The 19,566-nt window shown below is 49.8% G+C and overlaps 1 protein-coding gene across 23 annotated transcripts in view; it reads left to right on the forward strand.

Annotated features, from left to right (window-relative positions):
* The window catches only part of TNS1 (tensin 1), a 254,731-nt gene that overhangs the window by 169,785 nt on the left and 65,380 nt on the right, over positions 1-19,566 (forward strand). For all 23 annotated transcript variants that reach the window (XR_009550639.1, XM_060193921.1, XM_060193925.1 and 20 more), the window contains one exon: positions 1,025-1,141. Coding sequence is in view for 22 of the 23 variants with exons in the window: in XM_060193921.1 (XP_060049904.1) it covers positions 1,025-1,141 (117 nt within the window). In the remaining variant the exon portion in view is untranslated. The remainder of the gene's footprint in view (positions 1-1,024; positions 1,142-19,566) is intronic.

Consider the following 19,566-nt stretch of genomic DNA (forward strand, 5'->3'; position numbering starts at 1 on the left):
AGCTGAAAGTGAGAAGGCCAGCTTAAGAATAGCCTCTGGTGGGTTATAAGGGGAGGCCAGTTGTCCTGCATCTGATTTGAAAATGGCAGGGCAGGATGAAGTGAAGGGAGTGGTGGAGGACTCCGGATGGATTAGAGCCAAAGCTACTGGGGCTGGGAGGCAGCTCCCTTGGAAGTCTTTTTGGACAGAGACAGAGAAATTGAGAGGGGGAAGGGAGAGAAAAAGAGAGAGAGAGAGAGGCCTGTAGCACTACTTCACCACTTGTGAAGCTTCCCCCTGCAGGTGGGGACCAGGGGTTTGAATCAGGGTTCTTGTGCATTATAACACGTGCACCCTACTGCCTGGCCCCACCCCGTGGAAGTTCTGATGCACAATTTGTGCACAAAGTACAAGAGGGGATTGGGCAACGGTGCACCCAGTTATTATCACGTGCAAGGATCCAGGTTCAAGTCCTGGCTCCCCACCTGTAGAGGAGACACTTCAGAAACAGTAAAGCAGGGCTGCAGATGTCTCTCTTCCTCTCTTCTTCTCTATCTCCCCTTCCTCTCTTCATTTCTCTGTCCTGTCCAATAAAATAGAAAAAAGAGAGAAAAAGAAAAAAGGGGACAGGTGCTGGCGCTGGCGCACCTGGTTGAGCACACATGCTATAATGCACAAGGACCAAGGTTCAAGACCCCAGTTCCTACCTGCGGGGGAGGGGGAAGCTTTGCGAGTGGTGAAGCAGTGTTGCAGGTGTTTCTCTGTCTCTCTGTCTCTCTCCCTCTGCATCTATCCCTCCCCTCTCAATTTCTGGCTGCTCTAGCCAATAAATGAAGATAATAAAATTTTTTTAAAAAATTATTTAAAAAAATGGTCTCAGTGAGCAGTTAGCACTGAGCCCCAGCGATAACCTTGGTGGCAAAAAAAAGGATGCAGGAAACCAGACTTCTGGGTCATGGTGGTGGTGGTGGTGGGGTTCCCTGGCCTCTTTAGCATTTTTAGCTGCTGATGTCTTTGTCATCCTGTCTGTCCGCTTCCCGTCCAGGCATGGAACACCTGGTGAATGGGCCCAGTGTGTCAGTGGACTACAACACAGCCGATCCCCTCATCCGGTGGGACTCTTATGACAACTTCAATGGCTACCGGGAGGACGGCATGGAGGGTAGGTGGCACCCTGGAGGCCAACCCTGTCTGAGTCTCACAAAATGGCTCTCTCTCTCTCTCTCTCTCTCTCTCTCTCTCGCCTTTATTTATTTATTTATTTATTCAAACCATTTTATTGGGAGATTATTTATTTTCCCTTTTTTTGTTGTCCTTGTTTCTTTTTATCATTGTGTGGTTATTATTGTTGTTGATGTTGTTGTTGCTGGATAGGACAGAGAGAAATGGAGAGAGGAGGGGAAGACAGAGATGGGGAGAGAAAGACAGACACCTGCAGACCTGCTTCACCGCTTGTAAAGCGACTCCTCCTGCAGGTGGTGGGCCGGGGACTCGAACTGGGATCCTGACGCCAGTCCTCAAGTTTCGCACCATGTGTGCTTAACCCACTGTGCTACAGCCGACCCCCTTTATTGGGAGATTAATGGTTTACAGCACAGTTGTTGGCACATAATGCAACTTGTCATCTTCCCATGATAGTGTCTGCAGGATACGCTCACTCCCGCCTTAGGTCCTTTTCCACCATCCTGCCTCAGGACCCCCGTGTCCTCTGTACCCGCAGACTCCTTTACTGTGGTGCAGTGCACCACACCCAGTCCGGGTTTCACTTTGTGTTTTCCCTTTCTGCCTTTGTTTCTGAAGTCCCACCTATGAGTGAAATCATTTGGTATTCATCTTTTTCTTTTTGGTTTATCTCAACATAACTCCTTCAAGCTCCATCCAAGATGAGGCAAAGGACATGACTTCATCATTCTATGTTTTAAATATATTCTGTTCATTTATTCTGGATAGAGACAGAGAGAAATTGAAAGGGAAGGGGAAGTAGAGAAAGGAAGAGAGAGAGAGACACCTGCATCACTGTTTCACCAATCATGAAGTTTCCCCTCTGCAGGTGGTGACCAGAGGCTTGAACCTGGGTCCTTATACACTGTGATGTATGTGCTCACACGTCTCACCTGATTTTATCACTTTCAATAGCTGAGTAGTATTCCATCGTGTGTGTGTGTGTGTGTGTGTGTGTGTGTGTGTGTGTGTGTCTGTGTGTCTGTGTGTGCGTGTGTGTCTGTGTGTGTGTATCACAACTTTCTTAGCTTTTCATTTATCATTGGACATTTCGGTTGCTTCCAAGTTTGGACTATTACAAATTACTGTGAACATAGGTGTACAAATACCTCTTTGGACAGGTGTTTTTGTTTCCTTTGGATATATCCCCAGGAAAGGAATTGCTGGGTCATGGGGTAGGTCCATTTTTAGCATTCTTACTGTGTGTTTTTTTGTTTTTGTTTTGTTTTTCCTGAGTACTGCTCAGCTCTGGCTCACAGAGATGCAGGTAACTGAATCTGGAACCTTGAAGCCTAAGGCACAAAAATCTTTTTACATAACCATTATGCTATCTCCCTAGCCCTTTGTGCTTACTTCTCTGGTTGGCTACAGTGCCACTCTGGGTTCAAAAGGAGGTCAAGACAGAGGTCCAGTCATCTTTGAGACTTGTAGCTTAGTTGGGGGAATAATCAGGCAAAGCGTGAATGTGAAATAAGGAAAGTGGTGGTAAAGAATGCAGCAAATAAGATGATGTGCCATGGCTGCTCACTGAGCCCCATGGATAGAGTCCTTTCAGATGGGCAGAGGAGAGAGACTGGAGCAGCAGCCTGGGAGGGCTCCTTGGAGGAGGTGGCCTGGAGCTGGAGATTTACCCACCCTCACCCCTTCTCTGCAAGCACAACACTGGCCACTCACTGGCTGCAGAGTGTAGAAAGAAAGTGACTGAACTGAAATGGATTTGTGAGCAATGCTACATACTGTGTGGGGGGTGGGGTGAGGGGGTGTCAGCTACAGCTCAGTTCTGTTCCCATATCTGGCTTATATTTGCTTACTGGGCTCATTTGAAGACATGTGATGGTAGGCTGGGTGGGGGACCCCCTCAGAGTGAACCTGCCCTGAGCTCAAGAACTCTTGAGATGGTCTGAGATGCCTGGGTTTGGGAAGTGTCTCTCCAGGCTGGTCCTGGGCTGGCCTGTGTCACCTTGGGGGTTGTGACTGAGCTATGTTAGGGGGCTCCAAGCCCCCTGGCCCCTCTCTTTTCTCTCTGTACCCTGCTTCCTGCATTCTGGGGTTCCCTTCAATTGTGACTTCCTACTGAAATCCTTAGAGGCCCCTCCCTTTTAAAAATTTATTTATTACATAGAGACAGAAATTGAGAGGGGAGGGGGAGATAAGGAGAGAGAGATATCTGCAGCACTGCTTCACAACTTGCAAAGCTTCCTCCCTGCAGATGGGAATTGGGGGCTTGAACCCAGGTCTTTGCACACTGTAACTTGTGTGCTCAACCAGGTGCACCTGCCCCTTGAAGGCCTTTTCTTGAATGTAGCCTCTCAGTCTCACCTCAGGCCTGAGAATGAGGGATGGATTTCAGAGCAAGCAGTCAAAGGAAGATAGCTGGATTTGAACTCAGGGCTTGGTGAGAGCATTTTGTTGACTTGTGGCCTTGTAATGTTGTGTCCTGTCCTCCCACCTGCCTTATGCCCACCTGCTTCTTCTACCTTCTTCAGGCTGAAGCTCCCCTCCCCCAGACGCACGCACACATGCACGCACGTGTCCGCAGCCTGTGCCAGAAAGCAAAGTCCGCAGCCAAATAGTCCTGAGCCCCCAATGGCTCCTGGCCTAGTTACTCATCTTATTCTTGGTTCTGGGAAGGTTTGCATTTTTAACAAGAACACTTGGCAAATGGAAGGAGTTCACAGTGTCTCCTGTCTGTCTCCCTGGTGTGGATTCAGTGCAGGGAGAGATGTCAGAACATTTGCAAAACTGCAGGGTGCCAAAAAGATTAAAGTAGAAGAGTGAAGGGAAAGGAGGTATGGCTGGGGACACAGTGGGCTATGAGTGGAGGCATGGGGATGGATGGACAGACAGACTGATGGATAGAGCAGGGGGAGATGGAACAGTGAGAGGCAGGGAGTTGAGGGAGGCCCTAGGCTCTTGTCCTCTAGAATGTTCACTCTCACAACCCTGGAGCAACCCTTGGGGAGACCCACCCAGACCCACCCTCCTCTCAAGATCTGCAGTGTATGTGACCCCTTCCTCTCTGCTCAACATTTAGGGTCCCTCTCAAACAGGACCAGGGCCTATCCATAGCCCTCTTTGCTCTCTTTTTTTTAAAATTACTTATTATTACCTTTTTATTTGATGAAATTGTGATAAATTGAAAGGGGAGATAGAGAGAGAAGATCCCTGTAGCACTGCTTCACCACTTGTAAGGCTTCCCCCCTGCAGATGAGGACCGGGGACTTGATCCTGGGTCCTCACACATGGTGATGTGTGCTCTCAAACGGGTGTGACACTGCCCCACCGGCACCCTTAGACCCTCTTCTGACTAACTTCCCGCTGTAAAGGCTGTCTGCAGTCAGAGGTGCTGGGGACCAGGACAGGGCGGGTAGGGCACAGTAGGAAGGAATCCCGGGGTGTGTTTGGCTCCCCCTGTGAAGGGCTGGGGCAGACTGTCTGCTTCAGACCTGCTCCCAAGTGGGGAGTACATGGTGGCTGCAGGGTGCAAAGGAGAGAACAGTCCCTGCTCCAGTTCCTCCCAGGCTGTCTCAGCCTCCCTCCGGTCTGGGGTGGAGCCTGCCAACTCAGTGCTCTGGCTGCCCCGGTTTCCCAGCCTCCAGCAGCCCCTCCCTCGAGCTCTTTGGCCTGAGCTCTGAAGACCCCATGCCCTGCATCCCGCTCTCCGTGGGTGGGAAGGGGCTGTGTTTCTGCTTATGCTGCAGAGAGTAGGTGCCCAGCTCCAGCAGTAGTGCTGGGGGCAGGCCTGCTCGGAAGCCAGTCTCAGGCCCAGGAATCTCTGCCGCCATCTTGGCAGCTATGAGAAAGCAGAGGTTGCCTCAGGGACCTCACTCCCCGCCCCCCCCCCCCCACCAGCATGTACCTGTTCTCACCCATAGGGGTCTGATTGCAGATGGCCAGGGGACCCTCCTAGCTCTGGGTTCTTTCTGTGCCATGGCCATTTAAGGAAATGGTGTGGGAGTGAGGGGGGCAGTAACTGTGCACCCAATAGAGTGCACACATTACAGTGCAAAAGGTTGAGCTCAAGCCCTCGTCCCCACCTGCAGCAGGGAAGCTTTAAAGCTGTGGAGCAGTGCTGCAGCTCACTCGCTCTCTCTTTTCTCTTTCTTCCCCCTCTACTTATCCCCTAACCCCTCTCAATTCTCTCTTCCTCTATCAAAAATTATAATATAATAAAATAATAAAAAATAAAAATAAAGATAGGGGTCAGGCAGTGGTGCACTTAATAGAACTAACACTTTGCCATGCACAGGAATTTGGGTTTGATCCCCGAGTCCTCACCTGCGGGGGAGGAGGCACCACAGGCAGTGAAGCAGGTCTATAGGTGTCTCTCTTTCAGTCTCCCTCTCTCTCTCAATTTCTCTCTGTTGCTATCAAAAAATAAAGAAATAAAATAATTATGAAGCTTGTTTTCAGATAGAGAAAACAGCGAGATAGGAGAGAGAGAGCGAGAGAGAGAGAGAGCTCACAGCACTGAAAGTTCTTCAGTGTTATGGGGGCTAGGCCTAAGGAACAAACACAGGGTTTGTTCCCTGATGGGCTGTGGTGATTTCTCACAAGATTTTTTTTCTCTCTTTCTTTCTCTCTTTCTTTCTTTCTTTCTTTCTTTCTTCCTTCCTTCTTTCCTTTCTTTCTTTCTTTCTTTCTTTCTTTTTTCTCCCCAATGGAGACCAAGAAGCAAGGGAGAGATACTCAGCACAAGGGCAGAGAGCATGACAGAGAAATGAGTGAGACATGGATAGACACACACACAAACCCAAACACTGGCCTCATAGGTAGGAGATTGGGGTTCTGGAAGTCCTTGTCATTTTCCTTCCCCCCTTTTCTGTGTGTTGTATATAAAGAAGGAGTTGGAGTAAGGGTTTTTTATGCTTCCTTGGAGTCCAGCCATTATTTCTTTCTGTGACTTATGGGAACTGAAGTGAGAGCTGATCAGCTTCCTTTCCAGGCCTCTCTCAGCCTTGAACTTGGTGAACAGAGCAGCACAGTTGTGTGTTTGTATCAGTCAGGGGAGGCTTGGCTATGCTGTGTAAGGAATAGCTTCCAGCTCTCAGCGACTTAGCTGAACTCCAGCACACTCACTGTCCGTGTGAGACATTCAGTGTAGGTCAGTAGGGGTCTCTTTGCCCATCTTAGTTACCTTGGGCTGGTGGGGACTCCATTCTGGCTGTTATAGTGGGCAGAGGACACTGGGGCTTGTACATTGTTTCTGCTAAAAGTGATGCTGACCTTCTCTTCCATGCCTGGCTTCAAAGGGGACTAAGGAACTATACATGGAAGATAGGAAACTGTAATAATATCAGATGGACCAATGGGATTACAGCTGTGGGCTTTAGAATTAGAATAGTTGGCTCTCAGCTCTGGTTTTTTGTTTGTTTTTTGGTTTTTTGCTTGCTTGTTTGTTTTGCTCAAGTTGTGTTTCTAGATTGAGTCACTTTGACTCTCTGAGACCCAACTCCTTATCTGTAAAAATGGGTATTATACGAGTATCCTTTTCTTACAGAATAGTTGCCAAGATCCACTGAGATAGTGTCTTTGGAATGTGACAAAAGCAGTGTGCTTAGGATGTATTGTACTGGCAACAGTTTCATTATTATTATTGTTAATTATTGAAGTTAATTATTGGAGAAGATAGAGATGTGGTTTTTTTTTTAATTTCTTAGGACATCACTCATCTCTGGCTATTGGTGGTATGGGCATCAAACCTAGCATGTCTTGTGTGCAAATCCTGTGTCATAACACTGTGCTATTTCCCTTGGCTGAGATGTGGTTTTTAAAAGATTATGTATTTGCTTATTATTTTTAAATTCTTTTAAAAATGTTTTTATTTATTATTGTATATAGACAGAGAGAGGAGAAGGAAAGAGACAGAGAGACACCTACAGCTCTGTGTCACCATTCATGAAGCTCCCCCCCCCCCCCCCCCCGCAGATGGTGACCAGGGGCTTGAATCTGGGTCCTTGCATATTGTCATGTGTTTACTTAACCAGGTGCACCACTTCCTGGCTGTTGTTATTATTAACCAGAGCACTGCTCATCTCTGGGTTATAATGGTGGGGAGAAGGGGGATTGAACCTGGAACTTAAGAGCCTCAGGCATGAAAGTCTTTTGCAGAACCATTATTCTATTTCTTCTGCTCTTATATATGAGGGGGGGAGGGGGAGGGAGGGAGAGAGAGAGAAAGAGAGAGAGAGAGAGAGAGAGAGAGAGAGAGAGAGAGAACCAAGCATTACTCTGGTGGATATGCTGCCAGGAATTGAATTCAGGACCTCATGCTTGAGAGTCCAAGCTTTATCTAGTGCACCACCTCCCGGGTCATATGAGACGTGATTTTTGATGCACACCAACCAGCTTTTCTTAAGAGAAGTTCACATTTCCCGTGCTCTTCCCTCCATTCTAGTTTCTGGCAGCTGTCTGTATTTTGCTGTGTTCTGGAGTCCTACTCTTAGGAGTCAAGAAACTTGCGTCTGTGTGGCCTTGGGAAAGTTAGTTTCCTTCCATCTCTGGCCCTGTCTCCTTAGCAGTGGATTGAAGTATATGCACGCTAAAGGGCCTTCCATGATGACAGCATAGGTGCTGGGCGGCAGGGTGCACCTCCCCCTGTGCCGGGCACTGTGTCTTCATGGCTCCTCTCCCTGAAAAACCTTCAGGGAGCTGTTGTTTTGCAGTTATTCGGAACAAGCACACTTGGTACGATTAAAAAGTCATTTAATCTTGTTCACCCTTCTCCTTTAAATCTATCCTGTGCTTCTCCTGACCTCAAATGACCTGAGGGCGAGTCCATGCCTGGTCTGGTCAGTCTCAGCTCATCAGAGACTGCGCAGTAATGAAAGTGTGCTCTGCCACAGGACCTGGTTTCTCATCCCAAGGTGGCGGTGGCGGTAGTTCTCCTCCTCCTCTTTTCTTCCTTTCTTCCTTTCTTTTTAGATAGGACAGAGAGAAGTTGAGAGGGAAGGGGGAGAGCAAGGGAGAGGGAACAAGAGACACCTGCAGACCTGCTTCACCGATTGTGAAACTTCCCCTTTGCAGGTGGAGATCAGGAACTTGCTCAAACCTGGGTTCTTGCACATGGTAGGTGTGCCACCACCTGGCCCCCATCCAAGTTGGTTCTTCCCCATGCCAACTTCTGCCTGGCGGCCAGCTCGCCCCTCCAGGGGTTTCAGTCAGCTTTCTGTTTCCCTGACTTGTGAAATGATGCAGAGAGAAGGGGGACTGTTCTGTGACTTGGGGCCCTTTGCTGGTGGGAGAGTCTGAGGATGTCAGATGCTGACTCTGTCTTCTGCAATGCTTCCATGGGTGTTTTGGGGGCCCCTCCAGCCTTCCGGAAGCCTCTTGCTCATGGCATGCTCAGACAGGCCTCTCAGCCCGGCCATCCCTGGTCCACTGCAACTGGGACTGGGGACTTGAACCTGGGTCCTTGCACATTGTGACATGTTTGTACCACCACCTGAGCCCTTATTTTATTTTTTAATTGCCATCAGGGGTATTACTAGGGCTTGGTGCTGTTCCTAGCTGTCCCACCCTTCACCCTCCATCTTGCTCTCCCCTCCTCAACCGCCCCCCCCTCAGTAATAATCACCCTACCTGCTGAGGCAGGTTCAGTCCTGCATGTGGGCTCCTGGGGACTAGGCTAAGTTGTCTTGGAGCTGGCCATCACTCCCAAGGTTCACAAGAGCCCCTGAGCAAAGCTTAGAAATGAGGGATCAGGCACACTCTTCTCTGTGTCTCACCAGGCAGATGTCTAGCTGAACCAGGCCTGTGTCCCCTTCTCTCAGCTGAATTTTAAGAATTACCTTTCAACTCTCCCACTTTCTGGGCCTCTTGCCCCCGTACTATGTGTCCTTGGGGGCTGGGTTCAGACCTGGGTCAAGCACATGGCAAAGCAGTGAGCTGTTTGACCAGCCCTACTCCACCCTTTACCCCCTTTTTAAAATTAGAATGTGGGGAAAACAGACTAGCTGGAATTTATTTGTTTTTAAATGTTTTCTTTTTACTCATGTATTTTTTGGATATAGACAGAAATCGGTAGGGAAGGGGAAGATAGAGGAGATACTGGCAACACAGCTTCATTGCTCATGAAACCTCCCCCTGCAGTTAGGGTCAGGGGCTTGAACCCAGGTCCCTGTGCACTGTAATGTATGTGCTCAAACAGGTGTGCCACCACCTGACCCATCGTGTTCACATTTTACTAGTGAGGAAACAGACGTAATAGGAGAGCACAGTTAGGGACCATGTCTAAGACAATATGCTGAGTCTATGTGACTGCAAGATTCCAGTGTGTGTGTGTGTGTGTTGGGGGGGGTTGTCTGGAGCCAGTGTCTGTTCTGATCATTTTCTGATCTTGATCTGAAAAATGATTCCTCTGTAGCCTGAAATGCCTTGGGCTGCTCGGTCTGATCTCCTTCCAGCCCTGGAGCAGGTATCCACCTGGCATACCTGCCCCTTCACAGAGAGGGAGGTGAGTTTCAGATCTTGGATGGGATGGCAGAGGTCCCCCAAAGCCCCCAGGTTCTGCTCCTGGCTGCTTCAGCCCTGTGTTCCTTCTCCAACACCACCTGGCACAGTGTTCTCTCAGAATCGGAGGAAGAAGGGAGCTAGAAGGTGGTGCACCTGCTTGAGTGCTCACATCCCCACGTGAGTCCCCACCCCCCACCTGCAGGGTGGGAGCATCCAGATTGGTGAAGCAGGTCTACAGGTGTCTTTCTTTCTCTCCCTCTCTCTCTCCCCTTTCAATGTCTCTCTGTCCTATCAAATAAAATATAAAGAAAAAAGGGGGGAATGGCTGCCAAGGTAATGGATTCTTAGTGCTGGTGCTGAACCCCAGCAATAACCTGGTAGCAATAAAAAGAAGTTAAAAAAACAATATTAAACGAATTTGTGGAAGGAGGGGAAGGGAGGGATGAGGTAAATATGAGTGCCAGGCAACTTTATTTCATTAAGGAAAACTTGGATTTTCACAGTGACAGTGGGCATCTTGAGTCGAAGGTAGAAGGCACCTGTCTGCTCTGCTCACCTGGCAGGAAAGGAAGGAGGGACAGAGGGTAAGCTGAGCCCCCAGCACCCGACTGATAACTGAGCAGAGCAGGAGGGCGGCCAGAGGGCTATGTATCCGTCTGCCCTGAGCACCGGGCCCTGGGCAGCCACCGATGGCCGATTACAGGTGACCCAAGGAGAATTCACTTGCGAGGGTGTTCGCTTGCTGGCTGTTCTGCAGGTTTGCCTGGCCTCTTGAGCCTGCCAACTGCCAGAGGTGGGGGTGCGGGCATCTGGATGGGTCAGCACTCACTGGCTAGCTGGTGGGTGACCTAGGACTTGAGTTGCTAGTACCTTGGAGGCACTCCAATTGGTCTAGGAGAGGAGAAGGTGCCCAAGAAGCCATGTCCTCCACCTCAGCCTCAGTCCCTGTCAATGGGGGGTGGGGGCACTTAGCACTGAGCACCCCTGCTATCTCCCCTGCCTCTCCACACCTCTGCTCAATGTGGAACAAGAGGACAAGGACCCAGTCTCCTTGTTGCATGGGGGCTCCTCGCCCTGTGGGGAGGTGCTGGCAAGTACCTGGCTCCAAGCTGCCTTGGTCCTACATGCTAATAGGACAGAGACAGGTGGGCAGAGGGACAGGACAGCACTCGGACAGAGGAGCAACTCGGCCAATCTAGAAGCCTGGGTTCAAGTGTAGACAGCACGTGGGAGGGTCAAGGACACTGGATGAAGCACTGGTGCTGTGGTCTCTCTCCAGCTTTCCCTCCTTTCTCCCCCTCCCTCCATCCATCTGAATGAAAAAGCAGACTGGGCCAGTGATATCTTGCATGTACAAGCTCCCAGTTCCACATAATTCAAAACAAAAAAGAAGGAGCCAAGTGGTGGAGCACCTGGTTAAGCATACACATTACTATGTGCAAGGACACAGGTTCGAACCCCCCACTCCCCACCTGCAGGGGGCACACTTCCCAAGCGGTAAAGCAGGTCTGCAGGTGTCTGTCGTTCTCCCTCCCCTCTCACTTTCTCTCTGTCTTATGTAATAAAAGAGATTGGAAGGGGGAAAAAGCCGCTGGGAGCTGTGGAGCGATCGTGTAGGCACAGAACCCCAGTGATCACTCTGGAGGCAGTAAAAATAAATGAATAAATAACTAACTAAATAAGAGAAAATATGGCCACTGGGAGCTGCGGAGTCTTCATGTTGGCGCTGAGCCCCAGCAATGACCTGGTAGCACAGATGTCTCCACCACTCCTAATATTTTCTTTTTGAAATTTTTTTTGCCTCCAGGGTTATTTCTGGGGCTCAGTGCCTGCATGATGAATCCACTGCTCCTGGAGGCTGTTTTTCCCCCTTTTATTGCCCTTGTTGTGGTTACTATTATTGTTGTTATTGATGTCGTTTGTTGTTGGATAGAACAGAGAGAAATGAAGAGGGGAAGACAGAGAGAGGGAGAGAAAAACAGACACCTGCAGACCTGCTTCACCGCCTGTGAAGCAACTCCCCTGCAGGTGGGAAACCAGGGGATTTGAACTGAGATCCTTACGCCGGTCCTAGCACTTTGTGCCACATGCACTTAACCCGCTGTGCTACCGCCCAACCTCCTCCTTTTGAAATTTTTAAAAAGTCTTTGTTGCTACCAGGGTGTTCCACTCCCAGCTATCCCTTCCCCCAGGGAAGGGGGAAGATAGAGAAGGAGAGAGACACCAACAGACCTGCTTCACCACTCAAGCTTCCCCTCTGCGGGTGGGGCCAGAGGCTTGAACAGGGCCTTTGCACTTGGAGACTGGTATGTGTGCTCTACTGCATGCACCACACCACCCTGACCCTCACCACTCCTGGTGGCTATTTCTCCCCCTCTTCTTTTTTTTAAATTAGAAGATGAGAAACAGAGATGGGGAGAGTTGCCATAGCACCTCTCCATCACTTGTGAAGCTCCCCCCTGAAAGCATTCCCATCTGGGGTTCAGGGGCTTGAACCTGTGCCTTTGCACATAGTAAAGTGTGTGCTTTATAGGGTGAGCCACCTCCTGGACACCCCTCCCCCAAAGCCCCCCAAATATGCCCAGCTGTATCCATCAGTATACAAATCACCCCTTTTGCTTGCTTTCCCCTGTACCCTTCCTCCTGCTAGCCACTAGCTGGTATTGTAAGCTCAGCATTTGGCTGTGTCTTGACAGTTGATTTCACTGTCTAAGTCACATGGACATGTAGGTTGCAACCAACCTGTTGCTGCTTTCAAAAACACTACAGGGAATAGCCGAGCTCACAGAGCAGTACCACTCAGGCAGTTCTGCCATGTTTCTTGAAAGGGAAGGTCATATGCCTGTACACTCTTGACAGAGTCAAATTAGACTCCCTGTGGTCCTAGTTAATTGGCACTTCCAGCCAGCAGCCAGGTTAGAGACCAGAGGAAACTACCCTCCCTCCTCAGCGCACCCTCCACCTGGAAGCCAGTACCTTCCTGCTCCTGAGCCTCCTGGTAGCTGTTGCTGTTCTGATATCGTAGATGAAGAACTGGGAACAGAGAGGTTAAGTAACACAGCAGTATTTGCACAGCAGTTTGGTACAGAGCTTGGCTGCTGCTGCTTCTGTTACTGCTGCTTCTTTGCCTTACTTCTCTCCTTTTTCCACTTCCTCCTCCCCCTGCTCCTCCAGAATTGTCACTGGGGCTTGGTGCCTGCACAGTGGATTCACTGCTCCTTGTAACCATTTTTTTTCATTTTTATTAGGACAGAGATAAACTAAGAGGAGGAGAGGAGACAGAGGGAAAGAAAGAATCATAGCTACAGTACTTGCTTTACCATTCATTCTTTACCTCCTAGAGTTGGGGAGGGGGTTGAACCTGGGTCCTTGCACATAGGAACATACATGTTCAACTGCATGTGCCGCCATCTGGCTGTTGAGAGCATGACCTTCAATGCTTGCCATGGATTCACAAGGGCAGGGTCCCGAGGATCTTAAGGTATTCCCGAGGCCCACTCAATCCCATGAATGTGGGGTCTGAGAGCCCTGAGAATGAGAGGCTGAGTTGGAGGGGGAGGGACTGCCTGCCTGCTCCCCTGCTGGGCCACCTGCTTCTGGGAGCCTCTTGCAGGTGAGGAGGGGGAATGGGAGGAGGCCAGCTGCAGAGAACTGGAGCCATGTTGGCTGAGCTAGTCCCCCCTGACCCCCTTCGGATCTCTCTTCACCACCAGCCCCAGTGGTCAGGCCTGGGAGACTGAGATCTTGCTATTTCTGCTTAGGGTGGGCAGCGGGGGGAGCTGTTTGCTGATCCAACTCATGCCAGGGGTTGGATTTCAGCATTTCTCTGCTGTAAATAAGTCTGTCTCTCTATGCCCTGATGGCCTTCGGAACTGCAGCAGCCTGGTGTGTATTTACAGACTTCCCATAAGGTCCTGCTTCTGTTCTCACTCTGGGTGGCTCTCTAGCTGCTGCAGAAATAGCCTCAGATGATGAGTGTAGGGCCTGGCAGAGAGACCCAGCAGGAGTGGCGAATGGGCCCCCCAGGGGTCAAGGGCTCTGGGGTTCAGATGGCGCCTGGCGGAGTGTCCTTCAAGCCTCTCTAGGGTGTGAGACTGTGCATCTCCAGCGCAGAGAGAAGTCCACCAAGGCTGCCTGCGCTCATTGGGTCTATGTATGCTGCCTCTGGTTAGAATCCCATGGGCAGGGGCCATGTGGTGGCACACCAGGTAAACTGCACATTACCATGCATAAGGACCCAGGTTCAAGCTCCCTAATCCCCACCTGCAGTGAGGAAGCTTCACAAGTGGTGAAGCTTGACTCTCTCCCTATCTCTCTCTCTCTCTCCCTCTCTATTTTACCCTCTCTTTCAATTTCTCTTTTTCTATCCAAAATAAATAAATAAATAAATAAATAAAATATTAAAAAAGAATTACACGGGCAGAAGAGAGGAGATGGTGGGTTTGGCTATAACAGGAGGAGTGTTGGCATCTGCCTGGCCTCACAGGGAGATGAAAGCCAGGAACAGGTGGCTGAGCTGAGGTTTCTGGAGGCTGAGAGAGCCTTCTCCCCACACTTCTGTCTGGGTGGGTGAGAGACCAGGGTGCATGAACTTAGGTGAGCACTCAGACTGATCCCCAGAAGGCCCCTGCTCTAGCCTGCTATTTCCCCGCTGCCCGTCAGAGGGGAACTCAGGGTGACCAATGGCAGGCCTCCTTCAGCAGGCCTGTTCAACCCCATGTTTGGGGGATGGGGGTCCCATTCTGGGAGCAAGTTATGCAGAGCTGTGGGAGGGGATGAGGGCTGCCCCCGACCTCCCACCTCCCACGAGTCACTTCCCTGTCCTTATGCTTCAGCTGCCTTATAGAGACTTTAACCTCACCCAGCTTTGATTGCTTAAAAATAAAAAAAGTTGGTCTCAGCAAAGTGTTCCTTTGATGTGCCTTCTTCTCCTCCTCAGGGGCCATGAGATCAGATTTTGATATGAAAGCTCACGGCTTCTCAGCTCTTTGCTTTTCCTTCCTGCCTCTCTGCCCCTCCTCTCTCTGTCTAGCCGCTGCCAGGCGGCCACTCTTCCGGCAACATAAGGATGGGGACAGGCCATCCCCAGGGTGGACTTTGATTCTTGTCCCCAGTCCAGGGCTGTCCCCTACTGTGTGGGAGAGGGAGGTGATTGGCTGGCTCCTGACCTTTGTTTAACTGAGGCATCTGTCTGGTTGCTGTCAATCCTTTACTGAGCAATCAGTCAATCAATCCCCTGACACTCCGGCTTGTGCCTGTTTTCAAGGAATGCACGCTGCAGCCTCACCATGCCTGCTGTCTGCCCTGGCAGTGGCGGTGATGGTGGGGCCTGCCGGGAGCTTGTTCAGAGCCTACCCTGCCCCATGCAGCCCTAAACTGCCACTGCTTGCTACCTCCCCCTCCTCTTCCTCTCATTCTTTTTCTCCTTCTTCCTCACAATAAATAATGATTTTATTGACATATTGGTTAATGATTCATATGCATTAAGAAGGTTGTTATTTTTAAAATCTACTTATTTATTTTGGGAAGAGACCAAACTGGAGGAGATCCAGAGGGAGAGACACCTGCAGCACTGCTTCACTGCTTTGAAATCTACCCTCTGTAGGTGGATGTGGGGGCTTGAGCCTGCATCCTTGTGCATTGTAAACGCGTGTACTCAACCATGTGTACCATTGCCTGGTCCCTTGTTTTCTTTTTTAATTGCCAGCAGGGCTATTTCTGGGTCTTGGTGCCTCCATGATAAATCTATCATGCTCGGTAGCCATATTTTTTCTTTCCCCTCCCCTTTTCTTTGATTTGATAGGACATAGAGGAATTGAATCACCTTTCATTTTACTTGCGTTTTTTGAACCAGAGAGAGCAAGAGAAATAGTTGCAGCACTGCTTCACCACTTGTAAAGCTTCTGCCTTGCAGGAGAGGACTGGGGGTTTGAACAGGGATCCCTGTGCATGGTAACCTGTGCGCTCAACCATGTGTGCCACTACACTATCTGGGAGTCTTAGCATGTCAGGTCTGCCTGAGTTGCCTTTCATTTGACCACTGTGGAAGTTGAGAGCCAGGAAAAGAGACTGTCCAGGGCTGAGCAGCAGGTGAGGGCCTTAGCCAAGGCTGGCATCTGGGACTCCTCCCAAGCTCCATCTTTCACTGCAGACTCCTCTGCCCTCTGTCTGCCAGAGCTTCTCTCTCCACTGTGGCAATGCTGACAGCTGGCTGGGTCACTGCTGGGGGGCGGGGGGTGCGTTGGCAGGGACTGCCGTCCTCTGCCTTGTAGATTTGTTACTGTCACTACCCACTAGGTGCCAATAGCCTTTCTTCTATATGTGACAGGGGAACACATCTCACCCCGCTGTCCCCTGGGATTTCTCCCACTTGTAGGGCGCAGAGCAAGCCTTCTCTGGGGACACTGATGCTTCCTGTTTGGTTCTGGGATTGACCCTCATGGAAACTAAGGCACTCAGACATTTTGTTCCGTATGAGAAAGAGTGCAAAGCCATAATGGGAAACGTTTCCACACTGGCTGGTGCAAAGGAAGAACAGGTCAGGAAGGGGGTCCCATGGACTGGGTGATTGGGTGCTAGGGTCCCCTCTCTCCTCCTGGAGGAGTCCCCTAAGTGATCCCTAGGATCTTGCCCCGCCTGACTCCCAGCTGTGGGGTTGTGACCAGAAGGATGTTGTGAAGGAGATGGGACACTTGCCTTTTTTCCATTGAGAAGTGGCCCTGAGCTACAGAACTGCCCTCTTCAGGAGCTGTGTAGTGGCACACCCAGTTGAGAACATGTATTACCATGCTCAGGGACCCAAGGTCAAACCGCCAGTCCCCACCTGCAGGCCAGAAGCTCCACAAGTGAAGCAGATCTGCCGGTGTCTCTTTCTCTCTCCTTCTCTACGCCCCCTCCCCCTCTCAGTTTCTCTCTGTCTCTATCCAAAAGAGAAAGTAAAGGGAAAACATATTTCACAAGTGGTGAGGCAGGTCTGTAGGTATCTATCGCTCTTTCTCCCTCTATGTCTCCCCTCCTCTCTCAACTTCTCTCTGTCTCTAAAGAAGGAAAGAAAGAGAGAGAGAAAGAAAAGGAAAGGAAAGAAAAAAAAAGAAGAAAAGAAAGGAAGAGACCAGATTCCTGCCCTACCATCCATGAAGGCCCACTGGTTTCTGTCCTTGTGAGCTCGTGTGGTGTCCGTGATTGAGCTCAGAGTCTTGTGCATGCAAAGCAGGCGCTTTGTCACTGAACCACCTCCTGGTTCTGCTGGCATCATGATGTCTGAGCTGAAAAGGGAAGGTCGAATGTGTCCTGAAGCTTAACTACTGAGCAGACTGCCCCAGGGCCCAGTGATATGGGGGTGGGGGGGCACATAGGGACAAGGTGAGGGAGGGAAGAGGGGACCAGGAGGATGCCATCAATATTTTTGCTACCAGGGTTATCACTGGGGCTCAATGTCTACACACGCCAGGGCTACTCCCAAGAACTTTTTTTTTTCTTTTTTGAGAGAGAGAGAGAGAGAGAGACTTGCAGCACTGCTCCACCACTTGTGAAGCTTCCCTCCCTGCATGTAGGAACTAGGGACTTAAACCTGGGTCCTTGCACATGGTAGCATAGTTTTCCAGGTTTTTAAATTTTTGTTTGTTTGTTTGTTTTTGCCCCCAGGGTTATCACTAGCACCATATGTACCAGAGTGATCTCTCTCTCTCTGCCTCCAGGGTTATCGCTGGGGATTCTATGTCAGCACTATAAATCAACTGCTCCTGGTGGCCATTTTTTTCCATTTTATTGGATAGGACAGAGAGAAATTGAGAGGAGAGGGAGACAGAGAAGAAGAGAGAAAGGCAGTCACTTGCAGACCTGCTTCCCTGCTTGCAAAGCTTCCCCCTGTAGGTGGGGAGCTAGGGGCTCGAACCAGGATCCTTCCTCTGTGAATCCACTGCTCCTGGCAGCCATTCCCTCCCCCCACTTTTATTGGACAGGACAGAGAGAAATTGTGGAGGGGGAGGGGGAGAGAGAGAGAGAAAGAGAGACACCTGTAGATCTACTTCACCACTTGTGAAGCGACCCCCTGTACCTAGGTCGTGGGAGCTCAAACACAGATTCCTGGACAGGCCCTTGCACCTAGTGCCATGTGCACTTAACTGGGTGCGCCACTGCCAGGCCCTTCAGAGATGTCTTACTGGGTTTGCCACCACCTGACTCTTACATGTATTTATTTTAATGTTGTTAGTAACGGTAGCTTGGTGTGCAAGGCCTGAAACACAAGATCTGTCCCATCACAGTGTATATACTGATGCTTAGAAATAGATGTTTTTCAAAAAGTCATGAAAATTAATGACTGGGCAGGTAGCTGAGAAGGAAGAGTGTATGTCATGCTTGAGGGAGGCTCTGGGTTCCATCCTGGTACCACCATAATGGAGCAGTGGCCGTTCTAATCTTTTGTTCTCTGAGCAGTGGCTGTTCTAATCTTTTGTTCTCTCTCTCTCTCTCTCTCTCTCTCTCTCTCTCTCACACACACACACACACACACACACACACACACATCTTTAATAAGTTACAGAGTCATAATCTTGATAGAATTCAGATGTGCAGATAAACACGAAGGCTGTTTAAAATAAAAGATAGTCCAATATTTGGAGGGTGCAAGGTAGGGACAGGTGGGTGGATTAGATGACTTCAACTCTTTCAAGTGTCTGGAGCTGATTGGCTAGTTCTAGAAGGTTCTATAGAGACAGAAGAATTGCAACCATTGGTTTGCGTTGTGGTCTTACTACCACCGTGCAGTGGCAAAGTTTAATGTCTTCCTGCTTCTAGTGTGGATCCTGAAGCCTGGGGCCCCTAATTTCCCTCTCGCCATTCCCAGTGGTTCATGTACAGCCCTGGACACTGGGCCAGACACTCCTCTGTTCCCCGTCAGTGAGGATATGATGAAGGTGGGGGCATGCATAGGTACCACTTTTGTTCTTTCCTTTTTTCTCAAAGAGGATTTTGGTTTGATTAAAAAATATTTGTTTATTGGATAGAGGTAGAAACTGTGATGGGAGGGGGAGATAGGAAGAGAGACAGAGAGACACCTGCGGCACTGCTCACAGATGGTGCAGCTTCCCTCCTGCAGGTGGGAAACGGGGGGATTGAACCTGGGTCCTTGAACATTGTAGCATGTATGCTCAACCAGGTGTGTCACCATCAGGCCCCACTATGTTTGTTATTTCTCTTTCCTTTTTATTTATTTATTTATTTATTCATTCCCTTTTGTTGCCCTTGTTGTTTTATTGTTGTAGTTATTGTTGTTGTTGTCATTGTTGTTGAATAGGACAGAGAGAAATGGAGAGAGATGGGGGAAGACAGAGAAGAGGGGGAGAGAAAGATAGACACCTGCAGACCTGCTTCACCACTTATGAAGGGACTCCCCTGCAGGTGGGGAGCCGGGGCTCAAACTGGGATCCTTACGCCGGTCCTTGTATTTTGCGTGGCCACCTGCACTTAACCCGCTGTGCTACAGCCTGACTCTCCTCCTTTTCTTTTTTAATGAACAATTTAAATGATTTTTTAATTTTTTAATTTATTTTAGAGAGATACAGAGAGAGTGTATGAGAGAGAGGAAGAGGAGGAGGAGGAGGGGGAGGGGGAGGAGGAGGAGGGGGAGGAGGGGGAGGAGGAGGAGGAGGAAGTGATGGTGTTGGTAGAGGAGGGGCCAAAGCATTGCTCAGCTCTGGGGTTGAACCTAGCACCTCAGAACCTCAGGCATGAAAGTCTTCTGCTCAGTCATTGTACTGTCTCCCCAGCCTCTTTTCCTACTTGTTACTATCTAAAAGCACAACCAGGGAGGGAAGCTGGTATTGGGAAGGGGTGAGAAAGGGGTGTGTACCCCAAAGGGAGAGAACCAGGTGCCGCACTCCTGGCCACCATGGTGTGGTGACTGACACTTGG

The sequence above is a fragment of the Erinaceus europaeus genome, chromosome 7 (genome assembly GCF_950295315.1).
Source record: "Erinaceus europaeus chromosome 7, mEriEur2.1, whole genome shotgun sequence".
Classification (NCBI taxonomy): domain Eukaryota; kingdom Metazoa; phylum Chordata; class Mammalia; order Eulipotyphla; family Erinaceidae; genus Erinaceus; species Erinaceus europaeus.